At 36.0% G+C, this 22,628-nt stretch overlaps 1 protein-coding gene across 2 annotated transcripts in view; it reads left to right on the forward strand.

Moving 5' to 3' along the window:
* LOC139150976 (polycystin family receptor for egg jelly-like) overlaps positions 1–1,763 on the forward strand; it is a 47,350-nt gene extending 45,587 nt beyond the window's left edge. For both annotated transcript variants that reach the window (XM_070723465.1, XM_070723466.1), the window contains exon 32: positions 317–1,763. In XM_070723465.1, coding sequence (XP_070579566.1) covers positions 317–612 — 296 coding nt within the window. In that variant the 3' untranslated portion in view covers positions 613–1,763. The remainder of the gene's footprint in view (positions 1–316) is intronic.
* Positions 1,764–22,628: the final 20,865 nt, after the last annotated feature.

Here is a 22,628-nt window from a genome sequence, read left to right on the forward strand (position 1 = left end):
TAAAAAAGTCCGTATCTCCCTATTTCATAAATTCGATTATTCTTTGTCTTGTTTACTTTACAGGTCAATTGTGTGAGTTGCTCCTTTTAGTGAAGATTCTACCATGGCATGTGCATGTCAGTTGATGTTCCATTTTCACTGAACATTGAACTTCATGTCGAACTCATATTTTAACTCTTAAAATGGCTTTGCAAGACTTCGAATCTTTTAAACCAAAATGTGAAAATCTGCTGGTTTACACAAATGTGAACCAACATTTTGGTTTCTGATGCGAATTGCTTTGAAAGTAAGGCAAAACGATTTCTCTTTCATCCAGGTCCGGGCACTTCAGAACAACCCGATGTCGTTGACCAACTCGATGAAAGAACAAAGCAACTGACAGACCAAACTAGACGACTAGCAAAGACACAATTGGAAATTTTCGCTTCTACAGACGAGATGATCAGTCGCATTATTGCAGAGAAACGACGAAAGGGTCGAACGGTTTTTCCCGTCAATATTTCTTGGCAGTCTGATGATGACGTTGATATAAATGATGCGTTAGATGGTGATGAACCATTCTTAATGAATTCCGAGGTTGAACGCAAAGATTCCGGAATATACTTTAATTAAGTCCCTGTCGTCAAAAATACCATAGTGTACATACTTTGGCAATATTCAAACTTAAAAAAAAACTTGTGCTTTTTGTTCGTATATTTCACTAATGACGTCGTGATTACATTTAGAACATATTTTTCTCCTTGTTTATGTACAAAGTAAACCTAACAACACAAATTAAACAAAAGCACAAGGTCACTGTTATCAGTGATTCAGAACTTGGCAAAATGTACAAGGAATTCACAATTTGCATGCTCTCTAATGATTGCCATTTTGTGTGCTCGTCAGCAGATAGCATTTAGTTTGCAAGAGTTAGCTATAGATTAACTTAAGGTCAGTTAAGACTGATAACTCCTAAAAATCCATTTATGCATTTAAAAATAGATCAATTTGAGAACTTTACTTAAAAAAATATGGCTTTACAAGCTACTAATAACAGGTAGTGTCGCACATCTTCGAGTAAAACTGCCCAATATATGTTTATTTATCCCTAATAAGTATGCAGATACGTGGGATTGAAAAGTTTTGATTAATGACGGGGACTTGAAAATGTTGGAGGGTACTTAGGGGCTCTGTAAAAATAAGATTTCAAACGCGATTCCTTTACCCCCAACCGTTATTTGTGAACGTATCTTAACTTGGTAATGTCAAAACCAGCTTCAACAAAACTTGATTCGAACAGTTTCGTATTGACACTCTCTCTTGATCAATTTTCTCAAACATTTTTATCAGAATTTTTAATGTTTTGTCTCATCATGAATGAATTCAATATCGATGAAAAACTCCACAGCCATTGTTATTGTGTGTATCCATGAGCATTACAGTACAGCTTTAGTTTTAGTTAGACCTGAAGGGATATCACAGCTATTAAGGAAAGTTTATGGCACAATCGTTCATGCCGCAACGTGATAAACCTATTACCCCAGATCTATCTAAACCGGTCCACACTCATTGATGACAATGGTTTGGGCGAAACCACGGCGTTGAAAGTGTCGTGCATAAGCTTGTCACTTCATGCGATTTCATGTTCCTTCAACTATTTTAACACTTTAAATTTTAAAAAGATGTGTTTTCTAGAGCATGTATTTAGAGTCTCTGATCACTCCATTCATATATGGATCAAGTAACTATATAACTAATTAAATTATTATCATTACATATGCAAATAGTCTTCCTTTTTCGGGAATCATGCCAAACGTTTGACATCAAAACCTCTCTATCGTTGATAGCTATGTGTATGCCGAGAGTCGTATCCATATTGTAACATTCTCAGAAGTCGCATTCTTATAGTCATATCTATACCCACCTTAGTCAAAATGGTACGTTGATTACATGTCAACTTTCTAATATTTGGAAAAATCTGAATGTCATTTGTCTACCTCTCGTGATGATACTTATGCATATTCTATTTGAACCAATCAGAGTCCTCTTTGACGTTAGCAAGCACTAAAACCTGTCAGTATGAGACACAAAGGTGGAGGCACTGCAACAGAGATGTGAGAGCCTGTAGATGAGTTGCAATTTAACGATGTTCGGTCGATGTGTAGGTGAGAAACATTCAGAGGTTATGTGCTACTATCGGTAATTTAATTGTTTGGATTGTTAAATATACAGTTTTAGTAATTGTCCTGTCTTCTTCTTCTCCCAGTTTTGAGAATGTTCAATACATTCAAAGAAGAAATGATGTTTGAAACAGCCTACTCTCAAAATTGCTTTCTCCATCGAGAACTTGATTGCGATAGTAAACAATAGTATTTATCAAGATGAAATATGCGCCATGATGGGGCAAGGTTTTTATAGGCGTCACTCTTGATCGCACACTCTCAGCCTTGACGGGTTTTCAATCGTCGTTATTTTGATTGTTATCATGACATTCTCTCAGCTGCTGTTTAACAGACTCACATAAAACACTTTGCACTCTGAAATCTAGCTGCACGCATAGCAAAAATCTTTTATCCTGTTTCGGCGTGACAAAGAGGCAGTAACAATTTGTATATCGTGACACCTCTGATTGACATGGACAATATTTAACACAACATTTTTTCGCTAAGATAATTTTGGGTAGTATTGAAACATTTTTAAACCAGAAAGTATATAAAGTAGAATATATGCGTGCCGAGTACACAAAACATTGAAAACTTCAAGGGAAGAATACGTTTTAGTATCAATATCAGTATTAAGAAGTACAAGAGTCCACTTTTGTATTCTATTAAAACCTATCGATATTTTTGAAGTGTTTCCTGACAAAGCTTGCCGAAATCAATGGTAGCGTTTGTCATAGGTTTGAACAGAAATGTCTTTGGGACGTTGTTAAGATTGTCTCTAAAAATTGTCGCTTAGTAGTTGTGCCGATACATTACAACATTACACTGTATATGTACGTTGCTATAGCGACAAAATGCGATTTTCGTAATGTATAGTGATAGAGCAATCAAAGCGCATAAATTACCTAAAAATGAATGTTTAGTACCCATATCAGTGTCATTACAGATAATAAATAAGTCAACTGTCGGCACGTGTACACGCTGTATGAAGAAGCTCCGTTTCTCAGTAAGATTTTGTGTCTTTAGGGCTTCAACTCTTCCTGCTTTCCAGGCAAGAACACTCATAAACAATTAGAGATTATACTGGACCAAACAACGTTTCGTACGATAGCGACATGAGAGAGAGTTTGGGAGTTTTTCTTCCATTACCCGGTCATCAGGAAGGACAGAACTCTGTCAAGACCATTTACCAGGTGTCTATTTAGCATAATTAGATGAGTATGCTTTGTTTTAACGATTGCAAATAAGTGTCAAGTCGCGTAAGGCGTTGCACGGGGCATCTCGAACAATGTCTCTCGTACGAAAGAGATCGACTTTGTTCTCGACCAGAACCTTCTCACCTTATAGGGATCGAAACCAGACGTTCATCGAGATCTAGCAATAACACTGCATCTTCAATTCCAAGTGATGCAATCATTAGCGAGCTGTCATACTTTATGAAGATTAACAAGTTAGATGTCTTGCCTAACGATCTCATCGTGAAACTCTGTGTTGAAAAAAAAATAAGCTGTCGAGATAGAAAACGTAACGAGGAAATTGTTTGACCTTGTTGGAGAAGGAAAATCTGGTAGATTCATTAAACGTCAAGGGCAACATAAGAAAGCGAACGTTATCAATGATATTTTGAACAAGAATCATTAACAACCGGAAGTCTTGCCGTGTTTCGTTGCCAAAGACCTTTCAAAGTTGCCGCCCATTATATCAGCTGAACGTAAATCTGCATTTTCTGAAGAAATCAACTCTCTGCGTATTATATCTTGAAAGTCGAGGAAAACAAGTGACATTGACACATAATGTAAAGCGATGAATGCTTGGAAATTGTTATGTCGAATCTGAATTACTACCTTTTTCCAATATCCATTCATCTGTTTCTGTCGATGATAATACTCCGCCACAGTCGAAACGGAATGCTGATGACCAGTCCACACATCACATTGCGTCATATGCCAATATAGCAGCCACGGCTGTTCATCAGAATCAAATCCAAGTCGTTGGGATTGGATAAGGTATTCAATTAAGAGAGCCAATAACGTCAGTCTCTAGCAATGACGGCAGCCTTACGACAGTAAACAGACGATTAGAATGTAGAACTGGAAGACCAAGGCCTGTCTGTAGACTGAGTTAAGCGGCGGTGATGGTTTGCTAAAGCCCGCATGTTTGTTAGTAAACTTCTTCTGTGCCTGTATAAAACGTAAATCTTATATTCAAACTAAGTGTGAACAGCTGAGATCTAAACACGAAACATACGCCCGTTTGTTATTGAAGTACCTAACGACCATCTCTCTAAGTTACTACTCTGGCCTAAGGGAGCTTTTGTTCGAAAATATTACCCTTCAAAATGATCAGCTAAACGACACTTCGCGTAGCATCATACAATTGTCATGACGTAAAGTCTACTACTGATTCATCGAAATATTTATGAGATATATTCATGACATCATCCTTGTATAGGAACATTGGCTGTGTAGCAATGACCTTTCTCCAGTCTCTAATATCCATGACTATTCGACGGGCACAACGTCCATGAAGATGACAACTGGCGTAAGAATCGGCAGCCCTTATATGGTGGTGTTGGAATCCTGTGTAAGAAATACCTTGAGCTCAAAGCAAATCCAAGAGTTTGTCTTTATAATGATGAGCATAGGATCATAGGTCAACAGCCGTCACACACGCAGTAAAAGAAGGAAACCAATGTGTGAAAGCTGTGGTGTTAACTCAATCAATTAATCCGCTGATACGGACAGCGGATTAGCAAGTTGGGAATGTTTTCGGAGCAACCACAGTGGTGTACACACAAGTTGGAGAGGAGATAAGGACTTATCGGTAATATATAAAGCAGTCAGACGGTGTGGAGTCGAACTCTTTATTTGAAATACCAGAGCCAAAGTTAATAAAATTACTTGTAGTAATAAAGGAAGCAGTCAGACGGTTTGGAGTTGAACTCTTTATTTGAAATATCACAGTCAAAATTAATAAAATCAAAAAAGGTAAACGTTGCACAAAAAACCCCTCCCTCCCCACCCCAGGGGACTGATTTCTTTCCCCTGTGGTTCCTCAATCAGGGACGTTACAAGCAATTTTGATGAGAACTATCTGTTTTTCCCTGAGAACGCCAGTATGGTTCTCAAGGGCCGTTTACCCACTGACTGAATGCAAACCAAACATATCTTCCTTTATGCAAGGTATTGCACAATACAAATGTAAACAAGGATTGCGGAAATGGGTCAGTGACTCATGGGGTAAGTGAGCGAACTCTGCACTGATAAGAATACTAGAATTTGTAATCTCTATGGTCCAACAATGGGATTTTGATTTTGATCGTAACACTTAGTAACTATAATTAGCTATTGATACTACTTAATGCTCTTCTTAACTGTTAAATATTTGTATGACCAATATGTGCAGAAAGTGTCGATGTAGTGCAGTTATTCAGGAAATAAATCGCTGAGTAAATACATTCTTTGCCAGTGTGGAAGTCCCCAGTTGGTCCAGACCTTGGTGCTGAAAACGTTTAGGAAAGCGAGCCTGTCACTCTGATTAGAAAATATCATTTAAAAATGTCAAGGGTAATTAATTGACATGATACTGATAAGCATCTTTGAAAACTGTTAAAGCAATGTTAAATAAGCATCTGTCCTACTGTTAATTACATTCAGGACATATCACCTGAATTATAAAAAAAAATCATTAAATATGCATATCAGCAGTTAATTGACGTTATACTGCTAAATGTCAATCTGGCTAATACAAAACTCTGAGATTAACATCTGTATGAAATTTCATGGACTATACTTTAGTGTTCTAGATATATCATACTAATAAAGAAAATTTATCAAATATCTAAATTAGCTATTAAAAGACTCGATACTGCTAAAAGTGTTTACATACTATTACATTACTGAAAAATCAACATCTGTACCAAGGTTCATCAAAATTAATGTGGTATTTCTGGACAAAGCACACTGATTAGGAAAGTTCACTACATATGCAAATTAATAATCAATTGACATTATAGTGCTAAATGTCTTTGTGAACATTCAGGTTTTGGGATAAATAACTCTACCAGTTTTATCGAAGTTAATGAAGTATTTCTGGACATTTCACCCTAATTACGTGTATGCTCCACGTGTATGTATGCTACAGTGTATTATTTTTGTTCTAAGTTTGAAGCAATCGACGGGCGGACGCACGGACACACGGACGCACGAAACCCAAATTCATAAGTCCCCTGAACTTCGTCCTCGAGGACTAATTACTCTGGTATAATTCATTGTGAAAATTATACTCAATGCCAGGCGAAGAGGTCAACTGACGCCATTGCAACCTATCATCCTTATGTATCATAATAATCACTCTACACACACGGAGCCTATGTTTCATGGCGATTAGTATATTCGATATAAATACACCTTGTGTGAAACTCTTGTGCAGGTAAACTACCAAACAGAGAAAAATTAATCGCTTGCCAGAATTTAAGACATGGAATATTCAAAACATTTAATCGTATTTATGGGGGAGTAATTGGATAGTAAGTTATGACGTTGAATTTGTATTAAGGGACCAATTTTTACGCTCTTGCCATGGAGTATAATTATCCGGATTTGACCTAGGTGATGATTAAACTAGAGTTGAGTGTTACGATGGCAGCATAGGAATATTATTTTTGAAAACAACCCGTTGCCATGTGACTTCAGTTTTGAGTCACGAGTTCTTCCATGACATGCGTTCATCCATCATCATCGATGGCTTCATCCCTGAAATGCGTCGTTGCATCTATAAGCAATTTAAAGAGACCGCAAAAAAGTAATTATAATATTATATCTGCCGCACACCTCTGCCAGGAACTATTGACTTGGTCGATTTTTTATTTCGAACACTGGCTATCATATTTAAATTTCCTCATGTTGGGCTTGTATAAAGAATCATATAGAAGATTCGCAGAATCACTCATCTTCATGCCCTTTTATCAGAAATTTAATTATCCTTTATTTTCAATGACAGAAAATATGACAGTTTAGAGGAGGATATGGATTTAAAATTATAGAGTGGTATAGTATGTCAAGAAGTTTGTAAAGTACAGCTCAGTAAATTTGGTTGATAAGTACACTTTCATGCCGCAGTGAGTTCATTGTCACTCTAACTCGACAATTTAAAAAAAAACGCAAATTGATTTTGACTGGACAATTCTTAAATGTAATCCAAGTATACCAACACAATAAACAACAGTTGTGGACAATACAAAAACTTGTACAATTGTATTGCTCACATGATTTCAGTAAGTTCTTCTTAAGATGAGCGATTAGAAATGTAAGGAATATCTTCGATCGTATGAGTATGTTGAGTTCATTGGAGGAACGTGAAAGTCATCGAAACTGTCAAATAGATGATGTCTCGTCCAGCTAGCGAATTTCTCGACTTGTGTCTCCACTTTACCGTATCAATTACTTGCACAGAGGTGGTATTAAATCGACAATAGATGTTTACATTACCACCGTATAAAAGTACTTGCTTTGATAGAACGTAAAGTAAATTACATCCTAAATAATTTAAATTCTAGTTGTATAGCCCTGACGAGAAAGCAATCTTCATAATGTCAGGTACGCGGTATTAGCCAAATAATTGTCGTCGTCAGGGAGATGTCAGGCCTTTGAATGTCCCCAGGGAACGTCTTGGCGTGTGCAATATATTAATAAAATGTAGTTTTGTAAAATAACAGAGCTTATAATAATGCAGCGATACCGGACTCGCGATAAAGGATGGTGAGTTCAAGACCCGGGAATGGCCTTATAGTCGACAAGGTATGGAACATTTGAACAAGAGCACTGTGTTATGCCCTTAAGCAAGGGACTTTACTCCTCATTGCTCGATGGGCGTGCGATGGGTACGTGCTGAAATGGATAATGGAGTTAATGAAAGAAAGCAATTAAATCACCATAAGGTATAACATTCGCTAATTTCTCTATCGGATTCGAACCCACAACATACGGCATCGAGTTACCGAACTCGAAGACATCATAACCCTTCGGCTAAATCCCCATCATTTAAAAAATGAGTAATTTAATAACCGAGCGAAGTTATAAGGTTTCAGTTTACGAAATCTTAGATTCTTGTGTCACACAAATTTAAAATGAATTGATAATTTTAAAATTAGAGCATAATGCTAATTATTTCACTTGACTGAGTGAGTTTTGTATAGCCAAGCCAAGCTTTCATACACAAAGTTTAGTACTTCAACGACATACCTCAAAGTACACGTCGGTCAAGAACAACATAGTTATGCTATAGCGGATTTACAAGTTGAAAGCGAAAAATGTTCAAATGTTATGATATAATCGACGATTTAGTCCCTTCCGTTTAAAAAACATCTTAAACGTTTGGTGAGTCATATAATGAACGTAAAATAGGAGAAATGGGTTCCTTTGAATTAATTTTACACTGACATAATACATTTTTACAAAGTACATCAATTTTGCAAGAAGTTAGTTTCATAAATAGTTACTATCTTCGAGCAAGATTAATAGCTCCGTTAACAGCTCCAGTTCGTATAAACCTGACATTATTGGCAGATCATGCAATGTTGAGAAGGATTGATGAATTAAAACATAACCTTCAGAATGCAAATTCTCCCAAACGTGCTCCAAAGGCATGTGTTGTATTTGATTGATACTATTTTGAACCCGTAAGAATCAAGACGAGTGCCACTACCCTATACGCTCACTATGTTCAGAATATGTTCGTATTTCCTAGCTCAGATTAAGATTGTGCTGACAGAACTTAATAACCTGAGTTCAGCGGGCCATGCAACTTACACTGCAAAGTCATTAATATTGCAAGATCAGCGCATGAGTGTTAGGTCAAGTATATATAGTTTTTGTTAAAATTACGTTATAAAGCATACTGCCACTTTAAAATGAATATCTATCAGGCGAAGATGAATCTTAACGTAACAGGATATGTGTCATATTGACATATAGTCACAAAGTGACTGTCAGGCTTCGATAGCATGAAAAATACAAAATGACCTGCAAGTTAAGATGCGAATATTAAACAAAAGGGATCCATAAATAAAATATGAGACAGTGGGCCAACAGAGGTTTTGTACCGCCGCCGACCTCCCGTCCAAAAACCTGGTCACATCGCAAACCGATCCCCCAGAGGAATAGCGCAAAGTTGTAGGCTTATTGGTAATAGATGGTTCCCAGGCACTAAAAAATTATTGATTGCAAAAGTGTTTTCAAGAGGGAGAGCTCCTGGTTCTGACCTGAAATAACAATTAAGGAACTATTATAAACAAAGTTTAATAACAAGCAACGGGACACTATCAATACTTCGGAAAATTGAAATTGCACGTCCTATCTATAATTCATAAACTAATAAGTCTTTGGGCAAGAATAGTAAATATAAAAATCAATTACCGTTAAAATGTTTGGGTTCAAAGGTAGCAGTCTGTGATAAAAACCCTACAGCTTCTCAAAACGATCAATACATTGACATGTTTTCCTGGCATAAGTTGAGTGGATCGACTATATAGTGGAAGTAGTTGTGAACATTCTCATAATTACCATCGGCAAAAAAGGGCGTAAACAGGACATCGAAATATTGACATTTTTATGAGCTTTACTTTTGGACTTCAACTACTTTAAAGCATTTTCCTCTTTCGGTATGATTCTTTAAATGACTGTCGATTAATTCCATGATGATAAGGTGCTTCGCTTTAGTTCTGTGTCTCTTGATTTGTATGCAGTTGAACTATGGGCAAAATGGTGAGTAGTCCTTTATTGTTTACAGCAAATGATCAAGTGGTAACACATTATACTTCTGGCTTTTGTTTGCTTTAAAATACGTCTTGCTAGTATCATGTACGTTTAACAAAACTCAGTCGAAAACACTATCAAGGAAAAATTCGTGTTACTGTCTATAAATATTTTGAATAGTTTGTTCTTTGATACATACGCAGCTGAGCTACAATAATCAGCCCTTTCACATGTTGTGGCAAATGTTCACATAGTTATAAATTGTACTTCTCTTTTTTTAGCTTTACTTTAAAATATGCAGTTGGTAAACCAGCTAATAATTAAACACCATATTGCTACAGTGCTGCTTGTCCGTAATTTTCCAGCAATAACCCTTCATCGTAATGAACATAACAAGAGATGCACTTAGAGAATGGCTAGTGCTGGCTAGATTTTGAGGTTTGTTGCCACTCGCATAATTACCTGGTTTGTCTGGTATACGTTTTTGGAATTGAGAACTTTACCTGGAATAAGTTTCATGAATCGCTTAAAATCGGGTTGGTAGTTTTTAAAAATTTTGTCTTTACAGTCTCTACTGACATGCAATGGCAAACAGTTCCATGAATTGGCTATTGCCAAAATGTCTGCACAATTTGTTATGAATCTTATATGAATCTTACGAGCTAGTTGTAAACATTTTTCCTTGTTTGGAATCAACACATGAATATCTTTTAATTTCAAGATGGCAAGATCATCTTTTTCTTGTGAGTTGCGTGCAGCTTGACTATGTTAAGTAGACTTTTCACAATTTACAGCAAATGTTGCATTTCGCTTCTCTTTTTTGCGTTCCTTTAAATACACATTACCTATATCTTTCATGGAACTCAGTGTCTTTGGCACACGGGGCACAAAAGTAACATATATTTACAACGAGAAATTGCTATCGGCCATTTGACGGCAATTTCTCGTTGTAAAAATCTGTTACTTTTGTGCCCCGTGTGCCAAAGACACTGTGTGTTCAATGCTATCACTCTGTCAGCCGGTGTGTTTCAGTTAGTTTGCCTGTTCGTCGGTCTGACTGTACACCAAATTTGTGGAGTAAATAGCTCAAAATCATCGCATTAATTGTGACAAGTATCTTTGCTCATATTTGGTTGATTTTCTAGGACTCGGTGAGTGGAATCATGCAGGTGCTTGTTTCACAAAAAAGAAAAATTACATATTTTGTTTAAAATATTTCAAAACAGTCATTGATAATAGACTTATTATTTTGGCCTTTGGTACATGTGTTGGTCTTAATAGCATATTTCACACTGGTTTGATATTAATGTAATTATGTCACTGGATACTAGTCAATCGTCTCAAATTTATTCTACAGGCTCTTTTGTCTACATATATATTATCATATATCAAAATGATGATAAACTTTGGATATGTACTTTCTGAAGACAATTTTCTCATTTTGCGCCAAAACATATTATATTATTCCTAACACTTGTTCGATAATTTTCGAAGGCAAATTTGTTTTCACGAAATGAAAATTCTGAATGAGAAAAGTATTACGAAATTTACGTAATTTTCTTCCTTTTTGTTCTGAATATTTTGGTAAATCGTTATCCCTAACCTTATGGCGGACGAGATTACAGTTTTTCAATGAGTGACATATTGTACAATTGTTTTAACTTGTTGGCGGGGACTATCCATAAAGTAGGAGATCATGATTTAGTATGGCTGCCAGGCGACTCTTTTTTATATTGGTCCACTGCAGCTTCAAATATTTAAGCTGTACTTCAGATATTCGAGAAACGCTTTCTCTCCGACTCGACATGAGAAAATGCACTATGTTTTGTATGGAATTAAAATTCAGTCACATTTTTCGATGCAGTGGACGTGTACTTAAAAGAGCTCAAATTTGAAAGTTCCTATTAGAATTTCAATTAGACTTACTGCTACTGAAATCAAGCACACGTATAAATATTATTAGGCTGATAGGTATGAAATATTCAAGTGAATGCAATTTGTTTACACACACTACTCTGCAAAAGTCTCATTTTTATACCAATTGTCAACAGCAAGGGCAATGATGTATCCGTGTCCATCATCAATAGCAAGTTAATCATAAGTTTCAAACTTATAGAAAAGTGTGCTTCCAGGTTGATGTCAAGATGATACGTGGTTCTCTTAAACTACGTGGCATGTTTACATAACATAAGGCCTCTGATGTCTATATTTCTTAATATGATTTCACCTGCTACTATTAGTATTAAAATATCATTTAGTATTATTACATAGCTTTGTCAAGTGTACAGTACCACGTCATCATCCAGATTATTACTGATAATGTATGGAATTGACCAGTACTGCGGCCGCAGATTGTTTTACATCTACTATTTCAATGGCATCTCAAAACTATAAAATAACATCAATACCCCCTATCTCCAAAACTGGACTCATGCAACTTTTCACTCCATTATCCGCTCTGCTTCGAAGTCGCCTCGTCGTGCGAATGTTCGCTTTCGTTCATTATGGTCCGGGCGATTACATGATAAACATTACAAAATCATAATATTAGTAGACTCTCCCTAACAGGACCAAGTCTGCTAATACTTAATGGGTTTTATAGTAACGTTGTAACTTTATTCAATCTTTGCATTCTGTACCATAGATGTAACTCCCTGTCTTAGAAGAAATGGACTCAGTCCCTGCATGAACGATGGCACGTGTTACGTTACCGGAACAAACGTTTACACTGATTACGAATGCCAGTGCATTGGTATTTATGGTGGTGTCAACTGCAGTGACATAGGTAAAGTTGTCAAGAAAATCCTTATCACCTAATATCAAATATAGTTATGTAATCACACATTTTGAATGTTAGAACTCCGCTGATATTTTTGAGAACACATAAAAACGTTAAATATGTGCTGTCCAAATATAAAGTATCCATATTTACATAAAGTCGATCGCCTCAGTATAGACATGAATCTAATGCAGTGTTTTTTCCTGCATGTTTATTGAAAGAGGCATTTTCTGCCCCATTCATCAAAATTACGGGACAGACTTGATATTTTAGGGGGCAGTCACTTTTGATGTTCGTTTTGCCTTCCTAGAAAGCATTTTCCATTTCATTTCAATCGTCACCCAGTTCAGTTGCGTTGTAATATGTCGCATGCAGCATCCGTACTAACATTGACATCATGATGTCAGTCGACTTGTGATGAGCTCGGCTGCTGTCCACCTTCCGTCGATTTGTCACTCATATATTTTTTCCGACTCAGAATTTGACGTATTTGTTCCCTGGGACACTATTTGGTCCAAATTTGGGGATTTAAAGTCATGAAAATATTCGCCGCCGAGTGGATCACTTTTTCACGAAGAAATCCCTAAATATGGGTCAATTTTTCATCCAAAAAACCCCCTGAGCATTGTTTGAAAACAAGCAAGTGTCTCGTGCTTCAGGAAAGCCTTCACATGCAACAGAAGAAAGGTGCAAATTCCCACTAATTTGCATTGCAAGAAAAATCCCTAATAATGGGTCATACTTTTCGAATATTAATGGGTTGATGTTTTCGACTTGGGCGGCACACCCGTCGTTTGAAAATATCAGGAGTACCCCTTCCGGCGCCGATCAAACGATTGTGTTTTATCGTGATCGAGATCGATCGGCACGGCAGCGTGTGGACACAATGATATAGTGTTTCAAGTTCTGCTTTCAAACATCATCGCTATCAAAACATGAACATCAAATTGCATTAGTATCCAAGAAGACTGAACCGCAACTAGGTCGGTCGTTGGCTGGTTTTTTATGCATACACTCCAAATCATGCACGTCACCGAAGCTGTCTGACAGGCGATACTATGTCTTTTCGAAAATAACTGTCACAGGTGGCTACACTGTACGCTTTGTAGTCCAGTCAAAATAGGGTTAGACCCACCACAAATTGCAACAAATTTTTTTTCTTCAGAATGCATTTCAGAGGGGTGCCCAGAACAACATATTAAAAGTTTACTCGAATCCACCTTTGGGAAATATGACTAATTTGCATAAATCAAATATGGCGGCCAACCATCCGATTAAATAACATAATTGGCCATATATCAAATGTTAAACAAGCTATTTCAGTGTATTAAAATCTGACACTAGTTATTTGGCTCAGGGAATCATTTTGGAGGTATAATATTTCATATAGGCACTTCATTTGTATAATTCCAATATGGCGGCCTACATTCCTACAAAAGACATTTTCGGTCATATACCACGTATTATACTAGCTATTTCAGTGATTTTAAAGTTAAAAGTATATTTCTTTGGCATGGACAATTGATTTTCGGGATGCAATGATTTGCATTGGTAATTTGTTAATTTGCATAAATCCAATATGGTGGCCAACATTCCCACGCATTACGCATTACACAAGCTATTATAGTGATTTAAACTTTTAATATTTTTCTTGGGTATGAAGAAACACTTCTAGTGGTTCAATTGTTTCAAGGAATCTTTGATAATTTGTATAAATTAAATAAGGTTGCCATATTAATGCCCAATGGCTTATTAGCATTTAATATTAATAAGGGTTTGGTATAGTGTTTAGCACTAGGAAACTATCAAGAAGAAACTGTAAGTCCTTGGATATTCATTTTTAAATTTTTGATTTTTCTATATATGACGACTGTTAATGATTGTTAGTCTTCTGAATAATATATTCTCTTTCTGAATAAAACATTGGATTCATCTGTGTATGGAATTTCGTAATTTGTATGGGTGTTTAACACTGTACAGTGTCAAACCATGTAATCTGTAATGTTTGCTGTTTAAAAAAGATGTGTTCAAAATCTTTAGTTTTTAATTTAGACTGAACCCCCTTCTTATGGATGGGTGCATCTTTATAAGATCCCCTAGATGATAGGCAAGAAGTCACCTCACATAACAGCAAAAATACAATAAACACGACAAAGCTAAAAAACAGAAAAATGATATGACCAAATAAAAAAATGCCATAATACACACAAATTGAACTTAGCACTATTGCAAACAATGACACATTCATAAAAACTTAATGAACACACAAACTCAAAAAATCTGAAAACTGCATGCTTTAGCAAAGGCTTACAATTAATCCAAACACAAAATCCAACTGTTACACAATACAAACAAGTAAATCTTGAATCATTTTCCAAGTATCATTTTTCCAGATGTACATGTTTGTATCGTGTAACAGTTGATTTTGTTAGGCTGATGAGTTGTTTGAATTAATTTTAAGCCTTTGCTAAGCATGCAATTTTCAATATTTTGTGAGTTTATGTGTTGACAAGTTTTTAAGGATCTGAATTGTTTGCATAAAGAATTTTATTGCAAAACAAAATAGTTCTTTTGTTATATAGCATTTAAAAAACAATGTGAAAATTTCAGAAAATTTGACCCAGCCAGACTAGAGTTATATTCTTTGGAAATCTTGAAATTGGGATAAAAGGGAAGCAGGAAATCGGGTGATTTGCATACATTTGCATACATTAACACTTCTATATCATGCAACTTACGACTGCTTGCCAAGCTAAAAGGTGAACCTAACCAATTTTTAATCTTGGGTTAACAAATTAATCAAATTGGACGAATATTTGCAAAAAAATATTTTGAGCAAAATATGCTGCATTGGGTGCAGTGCCTTCTTATCATTTTTTTCTTGATATTCTGGTTGCTAAAAATGCTACAGAACCTTATTTATAGAAGCTACTTGGTCATTAATTTGGCAGCTATATTTAATTTCTGAAACTTCTCAAAGTGTCATTTAAAAACATTGAACCGCAAAAGGTGTTTCTTCATGAAATATATTTAAACTTAAAAATGGCTGAAATAGATTGTTTAATACATGATATGACAGAAAATGTCTTTTGTAGGTATATTGGCCGCCCTATTGGATTTATGCAAATTAACGAAGTGCCAATGCAAATCACTGCACCTCAAAACTCATTTGTCCATGCCAAAAATATATACTTTCAACTGAAATCACAGAAATAGCTTGTTTAACCCTTCGACTGCCGTAATTTTTGACACAAAAATTTTAATGCAATATTTACCAATTTCTGTACGTTTTTTTTCATAATTTTGGACCAAATGGATATCATTTTCCAGCAGCTACAGTTTTTTATCAAAATTTTGGCAAAAAGCAGGAAAATTGACTGTAATACATTGTATATAGTTGACAACAATAGACTTTGACGCCCAAAGGATTAATACATGGTATACGAAGGAAAATATCTTTTGTATGTATGTTGGCAACCCTCTTGGATTTATGCAAATTAACGAAATACCTAAGTATGCAAATCATTGCATTTCGAAAATTGTTTGTCCATGCCAAAGAAATATACTTTTAACTTTGAAATCACAGAAATGGCTTGTTTAACCCTATGAGTGCTGTAATTCTTCCACACCAAAATTCTAATGCAATATTTTACCAATTTCTGTGAAGTTTTCTGTACGTTTTTTATAGTTTTAGACCAAATGGATATCATTTTTTATCAGCTCCATTGTTTTATCAAAATTTTGGCAACATGCCGAAAAGTTGACTGTGTAACATTTTATAAAATTGACAAAAATAGACTTTGGCGCCCAAAGGGTTAATACGTGGTATATGACGGAAAATGTCTTTTGTAGGTATGTTGGCCACCATATTGGATTTATGGAATTAACAAATTACCTATGCAAATCATTGCATCTCGAAAATCGTTTGTCCATCCTTAGAAATATACTTTTAACTTTAAAATTACTGAAAGAGCTTATTTAATACGTGGTATATGACTGAAAATGTCTTTGTAGAAATGTTGGCCGCCATATTGGAATAATGCAAATTAATGAAGTGCCTATATGAATTATTATACCTCCAAAATGATTCCCTGGACCTAATAACTAGTGTCAAACTTTGAAATCACTGAAATAGCTTGTTTAACATGTGATATGTGGCCAAATATGTTATTTTGTCGGATGGTTGGCAGCCATATTTGATTTATGCAAATTAGTCATATTTCCCAAGGTGGATTCGAGTAAACTTTTAATATGTTGTTCTGGGTACCTCACTAAAATGCCTTCTGAAGAAAAAAATTCTGTTGCAATTTGTGGTGGGTTAGATGCCAAAATCTCGGACTATTTGAACACCCTCATGTATGGGACGTCTTTACTTGCCCTTACTTGCCGACTTATTTCTGTTCTCATACGAGAGAGAATTTATCAAGAACCTTATCAAGTAGAAAAAGGTCTCTGTAGCTCGAACTTTCAACTTTATATTTAGATACATAGACGATGTTATTTCATTGAATAACTCTGAATTCAGTAAATATCTCGCTATGATTTATCCTCCAGAATTGGAGATTAAAGAAACTACAGAAACAGCCTCTTCTGCTTCATATCTGGACATTTTACTTGAACTTGTCTCTAATGGTCACCTTTCTACTAGGCTATATGACAAGAGAGATGATTTCAACTTTAGTATAATCAATTTTCCACATCTCATCAGTAATATTCCACTATCACCTACTTATGGGGTATACATTCCCAGCTTATTCGATAAGCAAGAGCATGCAGTTCATATGGTGATTTTGTAGAGAGACATGGCCATCTCTCTTTCAAACTGTTAAATCAAGGTTACACCAGAGCAAGACTTGTCTCTACATTCAAACGCTTTTTTGGCAGGTATCGCAAGCTGGTAGATAAATACAATATCTCTCTTCGACAAATGATCACTGATGGCATCGGTGACATTGGGCCTTAGTTATAGTGACCATACCTATCTGACTTACAGATTGATATATGGCGGGTGCCACATGTGGGGCAGGATGCGCTTACTATTTTCGAAAAACCTGACATCACTTCTTGGTCTTTTGGCCAGAGGTCCATATATCTTTCTTTCATGAATTGACTTTGTTGTGTACCTTCTATTTACTGTCTGTTCTGAGCTGTTTGTGTCTATGTTTACAACTATTGTCTTAAAAACTTTGACCTAATGTTATTGGATGATGGATTGGTATGATTGCGATTATTTTGCTGTATTTTTTGCGCAATTTCCACGCTGTCGGTAACTTTTTCAGGGCAGACAATGGCTTGAAATGCATGCGCAAGCGCAGTCGAGGGAAAACCGTGCTAATGTGAATTCTAATCTCTAGGATGTCTAAAATTATTTATGAAAATACAGAAAACATTCGCCTAAGCTATTCAGCAAGTTTTCTGTCAAGCTTTGAAACATCTGAGTAAGGAATCCTTTGAAAACAGCATGACAATTTTGAAAGCTATAAGACATGCCTTATCAAAGGAAAATGCATTTTAAAACAAATCTGAGAATTGACCAAAAGACTTGCACATGAACCGTTATTATCATTTAAATAAGATAAAATGGCATCTGCCCTTGCAACCTACAAACAAAACATGAGCGGCTTTTAAAAAAGCAGTTTTAAAAAGAAACTGTGAAGAAAACGAGCAAAAGATGTTAAAAAAAGTAAAGTTACTTTGGTACATTTTAGTCAGGTAATCCAAAGGGGCTTTCACGATCGACATAAACGAGCAACTATTCCGAAATGTTGTAAAAGTAGTGTTGTACGTGTTGTTGTAGGAATATGTCGGCCAATTAAAGGGCACCTTTTTGTCTCCGGCAAACTGCCACTTTCAATGTGGAATTGCTCAACCTATTTGAATGTGCCCAGTAAACATTACGATACTTCAAAGACTATTAGGTCAGTCAATTCATAAAAAAACCTTGTTTTTCACCTTCGGCGATCTGTCAATGTTGAGCTACTCAACATGTTTCATGGTATCTAAACAGCATGGAGTTTTCATCGAAGAGATTTGTTTGTTAGTACCCAAAGCCAATGCTGAGGAATTTCGCTGATAATGTTGCAAAGAGAAAAACGTGAATACGTTAATATTTTGCAATGCTCTTCCGAAGTACAGGATATTGCTAAGGTTACTTTGAGATTCTAAATATTTTCGGATTCCTCATCAAGCATTGAGTGTTTTTCAAGTAGTAATCGTTTTAACATGATGAAAACTTGTTCCGCTAGATTAGTCTTTCATCCTTACCTTGACTGCACTACTAAATGACACGAAGGAGAAGGAAGTTCGAAGTGTTATGAAGGTCTATTTTATGTGTACCATAACGTCATATAAAACTAATCAGAATGAGACTGTTTTATCAAGCTTTGTTTGTTTTCTTGTTGGTTGCCAAATTTAAAAACACAGATTTATGGTAAGTATATGCGCTATTCCGTGGATGAACATGGGAGCTGATTGTTGAAACTGGTCACTGTAAAATATCTTCATTTACGAAAACAGTTTCAGAATCTAGAAAGCACTCATCGAGATGGTCGTAATATATTTTGAATGTTTACAAATAAATAGTCACATGATTTATGACAAATGAGAAACTGAGTCCATCGCTAATTGCATTTTAAGGATGATCGTGCTAGTAAATGCTTTGTCTTATTGTCATTGATATATTGTCAATACTTACATTAGATGATTCAGTTCATAATACTCTATGACAAGCCAACATGTTTCAACATATTTCAACAGATGTATGCTCGGGAAGACTTGCCGAAATGGTGGCTCATGTGTACTGGATGGGGATGACAAAACAATATGCCGCTGTACGGGGAATTACGTAGGAGAAGATTGCGCAATATTACAAAATGGTAATCCTTGTAAAACTTAAGTTATGGTCGCAATTTCGTGATTGAAATAGAATGCGCTTCGGCACGCTTCGGCACAGCTATTTAAACTCTAAATTTTCAAAATACCTTTATGATCTACTACATATGTTAACTCATTTGAAGCTTAAGTAAATGACACTTAAATTAGTCATGTTTTTGTGAAAATTGAAATGAATGTTCTTCCCTTAGAGATAAAGCAAAATAACGATCATTTTGATTGCATTAAACATATCGGTAATGAATTGTCTACAGGAGATCTGTTTCATTTGGACCAAAATTTGCTCTTTAACCCCTGGTCTTTATTCATAATTTCGAAAAAAAGTGCTTTTACATGTTTGGCAAATGAACACAAACAGCTACTTCCCATCATCAACGCTCAGCAAGCCGTTTAAGACATATAGTGAGCCAGATTTGCAATGTTTGCATCAGTTTTAGCGGAACTTGCAACCAAACTGGCATTAAGCAAGAATATTTGATCATAGCACGCAAGAGATATTTAGTGATTGCTCCCTTGTAATTCTGCTTCCGTGCATGCACTGATAGGAAGCCCCTTCACTGAGCACGTGTCTGCACCGGGACTCTGAACATTACAGCATTCATTGTTTTGTCGATAAGGTGTAATTGCGAAGTTTGAGATTCTTTAGCTTTTTTGACAATGTTTCCATTTATTTCAGTGATATTTATCCAAAATACTACTGTCATGTGAAAAGCTCTTACTTTCGCTTTGCATATTCCGCACGACTAGTATTCGATCATTGTAAGTCTTTCTAGGTATTGACTTCATCATAGGTATATTATTTTCAGTTAATTTCGGTCGAGAAAAATGCATATATTTTCATAGCATAGCTGTATCTTCGGCGAAATCGGCCGATTTCATACAGATTAATAATACGAAACTGATGATATATTAACAGGTAAAATGTTTTGCTTTGGCGGGCCTGTGACTATCACAATAACAAAAGAATACAGCTGCCTACTAATTTTCGTACGTATATACGTTTCTCAGAGAGATAGCAGTCCGGTTACGTGAACTAATATTCTATAATTACAAACAAGCAAGTCCTTAAGGTAGAACGCGCCTCGGTTACAGATATTTCGACTCTCAAGTTTTTAAAATTCTCTTCAGATCTACCACTTTAAAGGGAACTCATTTTAAAGCTCTTGAGTACGAAAATATTTCGCCGTGTTCGCTTTCGAAAATCGAAAACATTATTTCCCCAACAGAGTTAGCATAGGGATTGCGGTCATTTCAAATTTCAAATATCGGTAAATGTTAGCTAATTTGTTTTTCTAGAACTAAAACTTGAATGATATGACCCCTTATTTTATTCTTAATTTGGTAAGAGAATGGTTGAAAGTTTCATTGAAGAAAGTTTTAGCACACTTTTAAGTCTTTCACTTTTGAGGCACATGCTACCTTAAAAGCAGACGTATTGTAGTTTTTACGCAGATGATTGATGATTGATCTATCAAGCCGATATTTGGCAATTGACTCTTCCCGTCAAAGACTTTTACCCCTGCTCATGCCCAAAAGCAGTATTGACGTATTGTGGTTCCACAAGTCTTCGAGTTTCATGTCTTAGTTAGAAATCCAGTGCTATTGCAACAAGTTTGATGAGCATGTTTACAAATGATTTTACCAGCATGGAGTGACCCATAAATGTAATAAGTGATCTTTCCAAACACCTTCGAAATTACCAGTTACTTGTGTAAGTCTGCCTTCCTGCCTGTACGTACTTCAACTGCATGAATTTGAAATGTATTTGAGAGTACGTTTATTTCTGCATAGTTTGCGTCTGTGCAACGCTTGCATCACCTTAAACTCACAAGAATTCCACGATATGATCTGAGTGATGAATACTAATTCAGAGCATGCTGTTTGCCGCCTTTCCTAGATTTAGACGACGACTCGATCTACTGGTCTTTTGACGATCTTTTAAATGGCACATTCATCTTGGGTGTTCCCAATACATGGTCCCAGATCTTTGGTGATGCTCTGCTCGTACAATCCGACATTGGATTTGGTCATGCTTTGCATTTAAATGGAAACAACCAATGGGTGCACTTAGGCGATTTCTCTCAGGAATGCATCGGCGATATTAGCAAATGTGGTGGCTCATTTTCTTTGACAATGTGGATTCGCGTAACCCCCACGATATCGAAGAAAACACAATACGTCATCACCAATACGGAAAATATGGTGAGGGGTTTTACTTTGCACTGACGTCTGAGTACTCCATCTTTACTGTACGTTTTGACAACAGAGTATGGAAAGTAACGTTCAGACAGTCGTTTGACGAATGGTGTCACTTTTATTTTTTATGGAAGTATGATATAGGACTGCTTTTATACATTGATGGTAATTTTGTCGACTATGATCCACAAGGGTTTGAAGAATCTACTTCCATATTAACAAACCACACCATGGGAATGTTTTCATCGGTAGGGCCAAGACAGGTGGTCACTTTTTCAATGGTTATGTCGATGAAGTCAGATTCTACCGAGGTGAGTTTCTGATCAGATTTCCTTTTGTGATTCAATAATATGTCTATTGGAGTCGAACTTGTAACCAGGGGTACATATTTACTTACCGTTCATGAGCTATCAAAACACCCTTGATATATCCTCTATAATGATTTACGTAGAGGTAGCTCGCACCTAGAAAATGAAAGATTTAAACTTTCGTTAAACTTTCGTAAAACAAACTGTCAACCATTCCCTTTCAATATCAATAATACAGATAACTGGACATCGTGCAGATTTTGGTACTGTGACCTGATACTTACCAATATTTGAAATTCAAAAAAAACCCGCCATCTCTGTGTTCTGTCTATTTGGGAAAGTAAATTCCCGATTTATACAAAGCTGACCCAATGAAATTGTTATCTACTCTAAGAGCTTCAACATGAGCCCGTACAATGGTTTGCAAAAAATAATATTTAAATGTTAAAGAGTCCGAATATCTGTCCCCGAGGCGCACTCGACCTTCATTGTGTTGTTCACCAATTCTACTTTTCAAAAGGGGTTGTACTAAAGTGACACATGCTTCTCAGAATGCATT

The sequence above is a fragment of the Ptychodera flava genome, chromosome 15 (genome assembly GCF_041260155.1).
Source record: "Ptychodera flava strain L36383 chromosome 15, AS_Pfla_20210202, whole genome shotgun sequence".
Lineage (NCBI taxonomy): Eukaryota > Metazoa > Hemichordata > Enteropneusta > Ptychoderidae > Ptychodera > Ptychodera flava.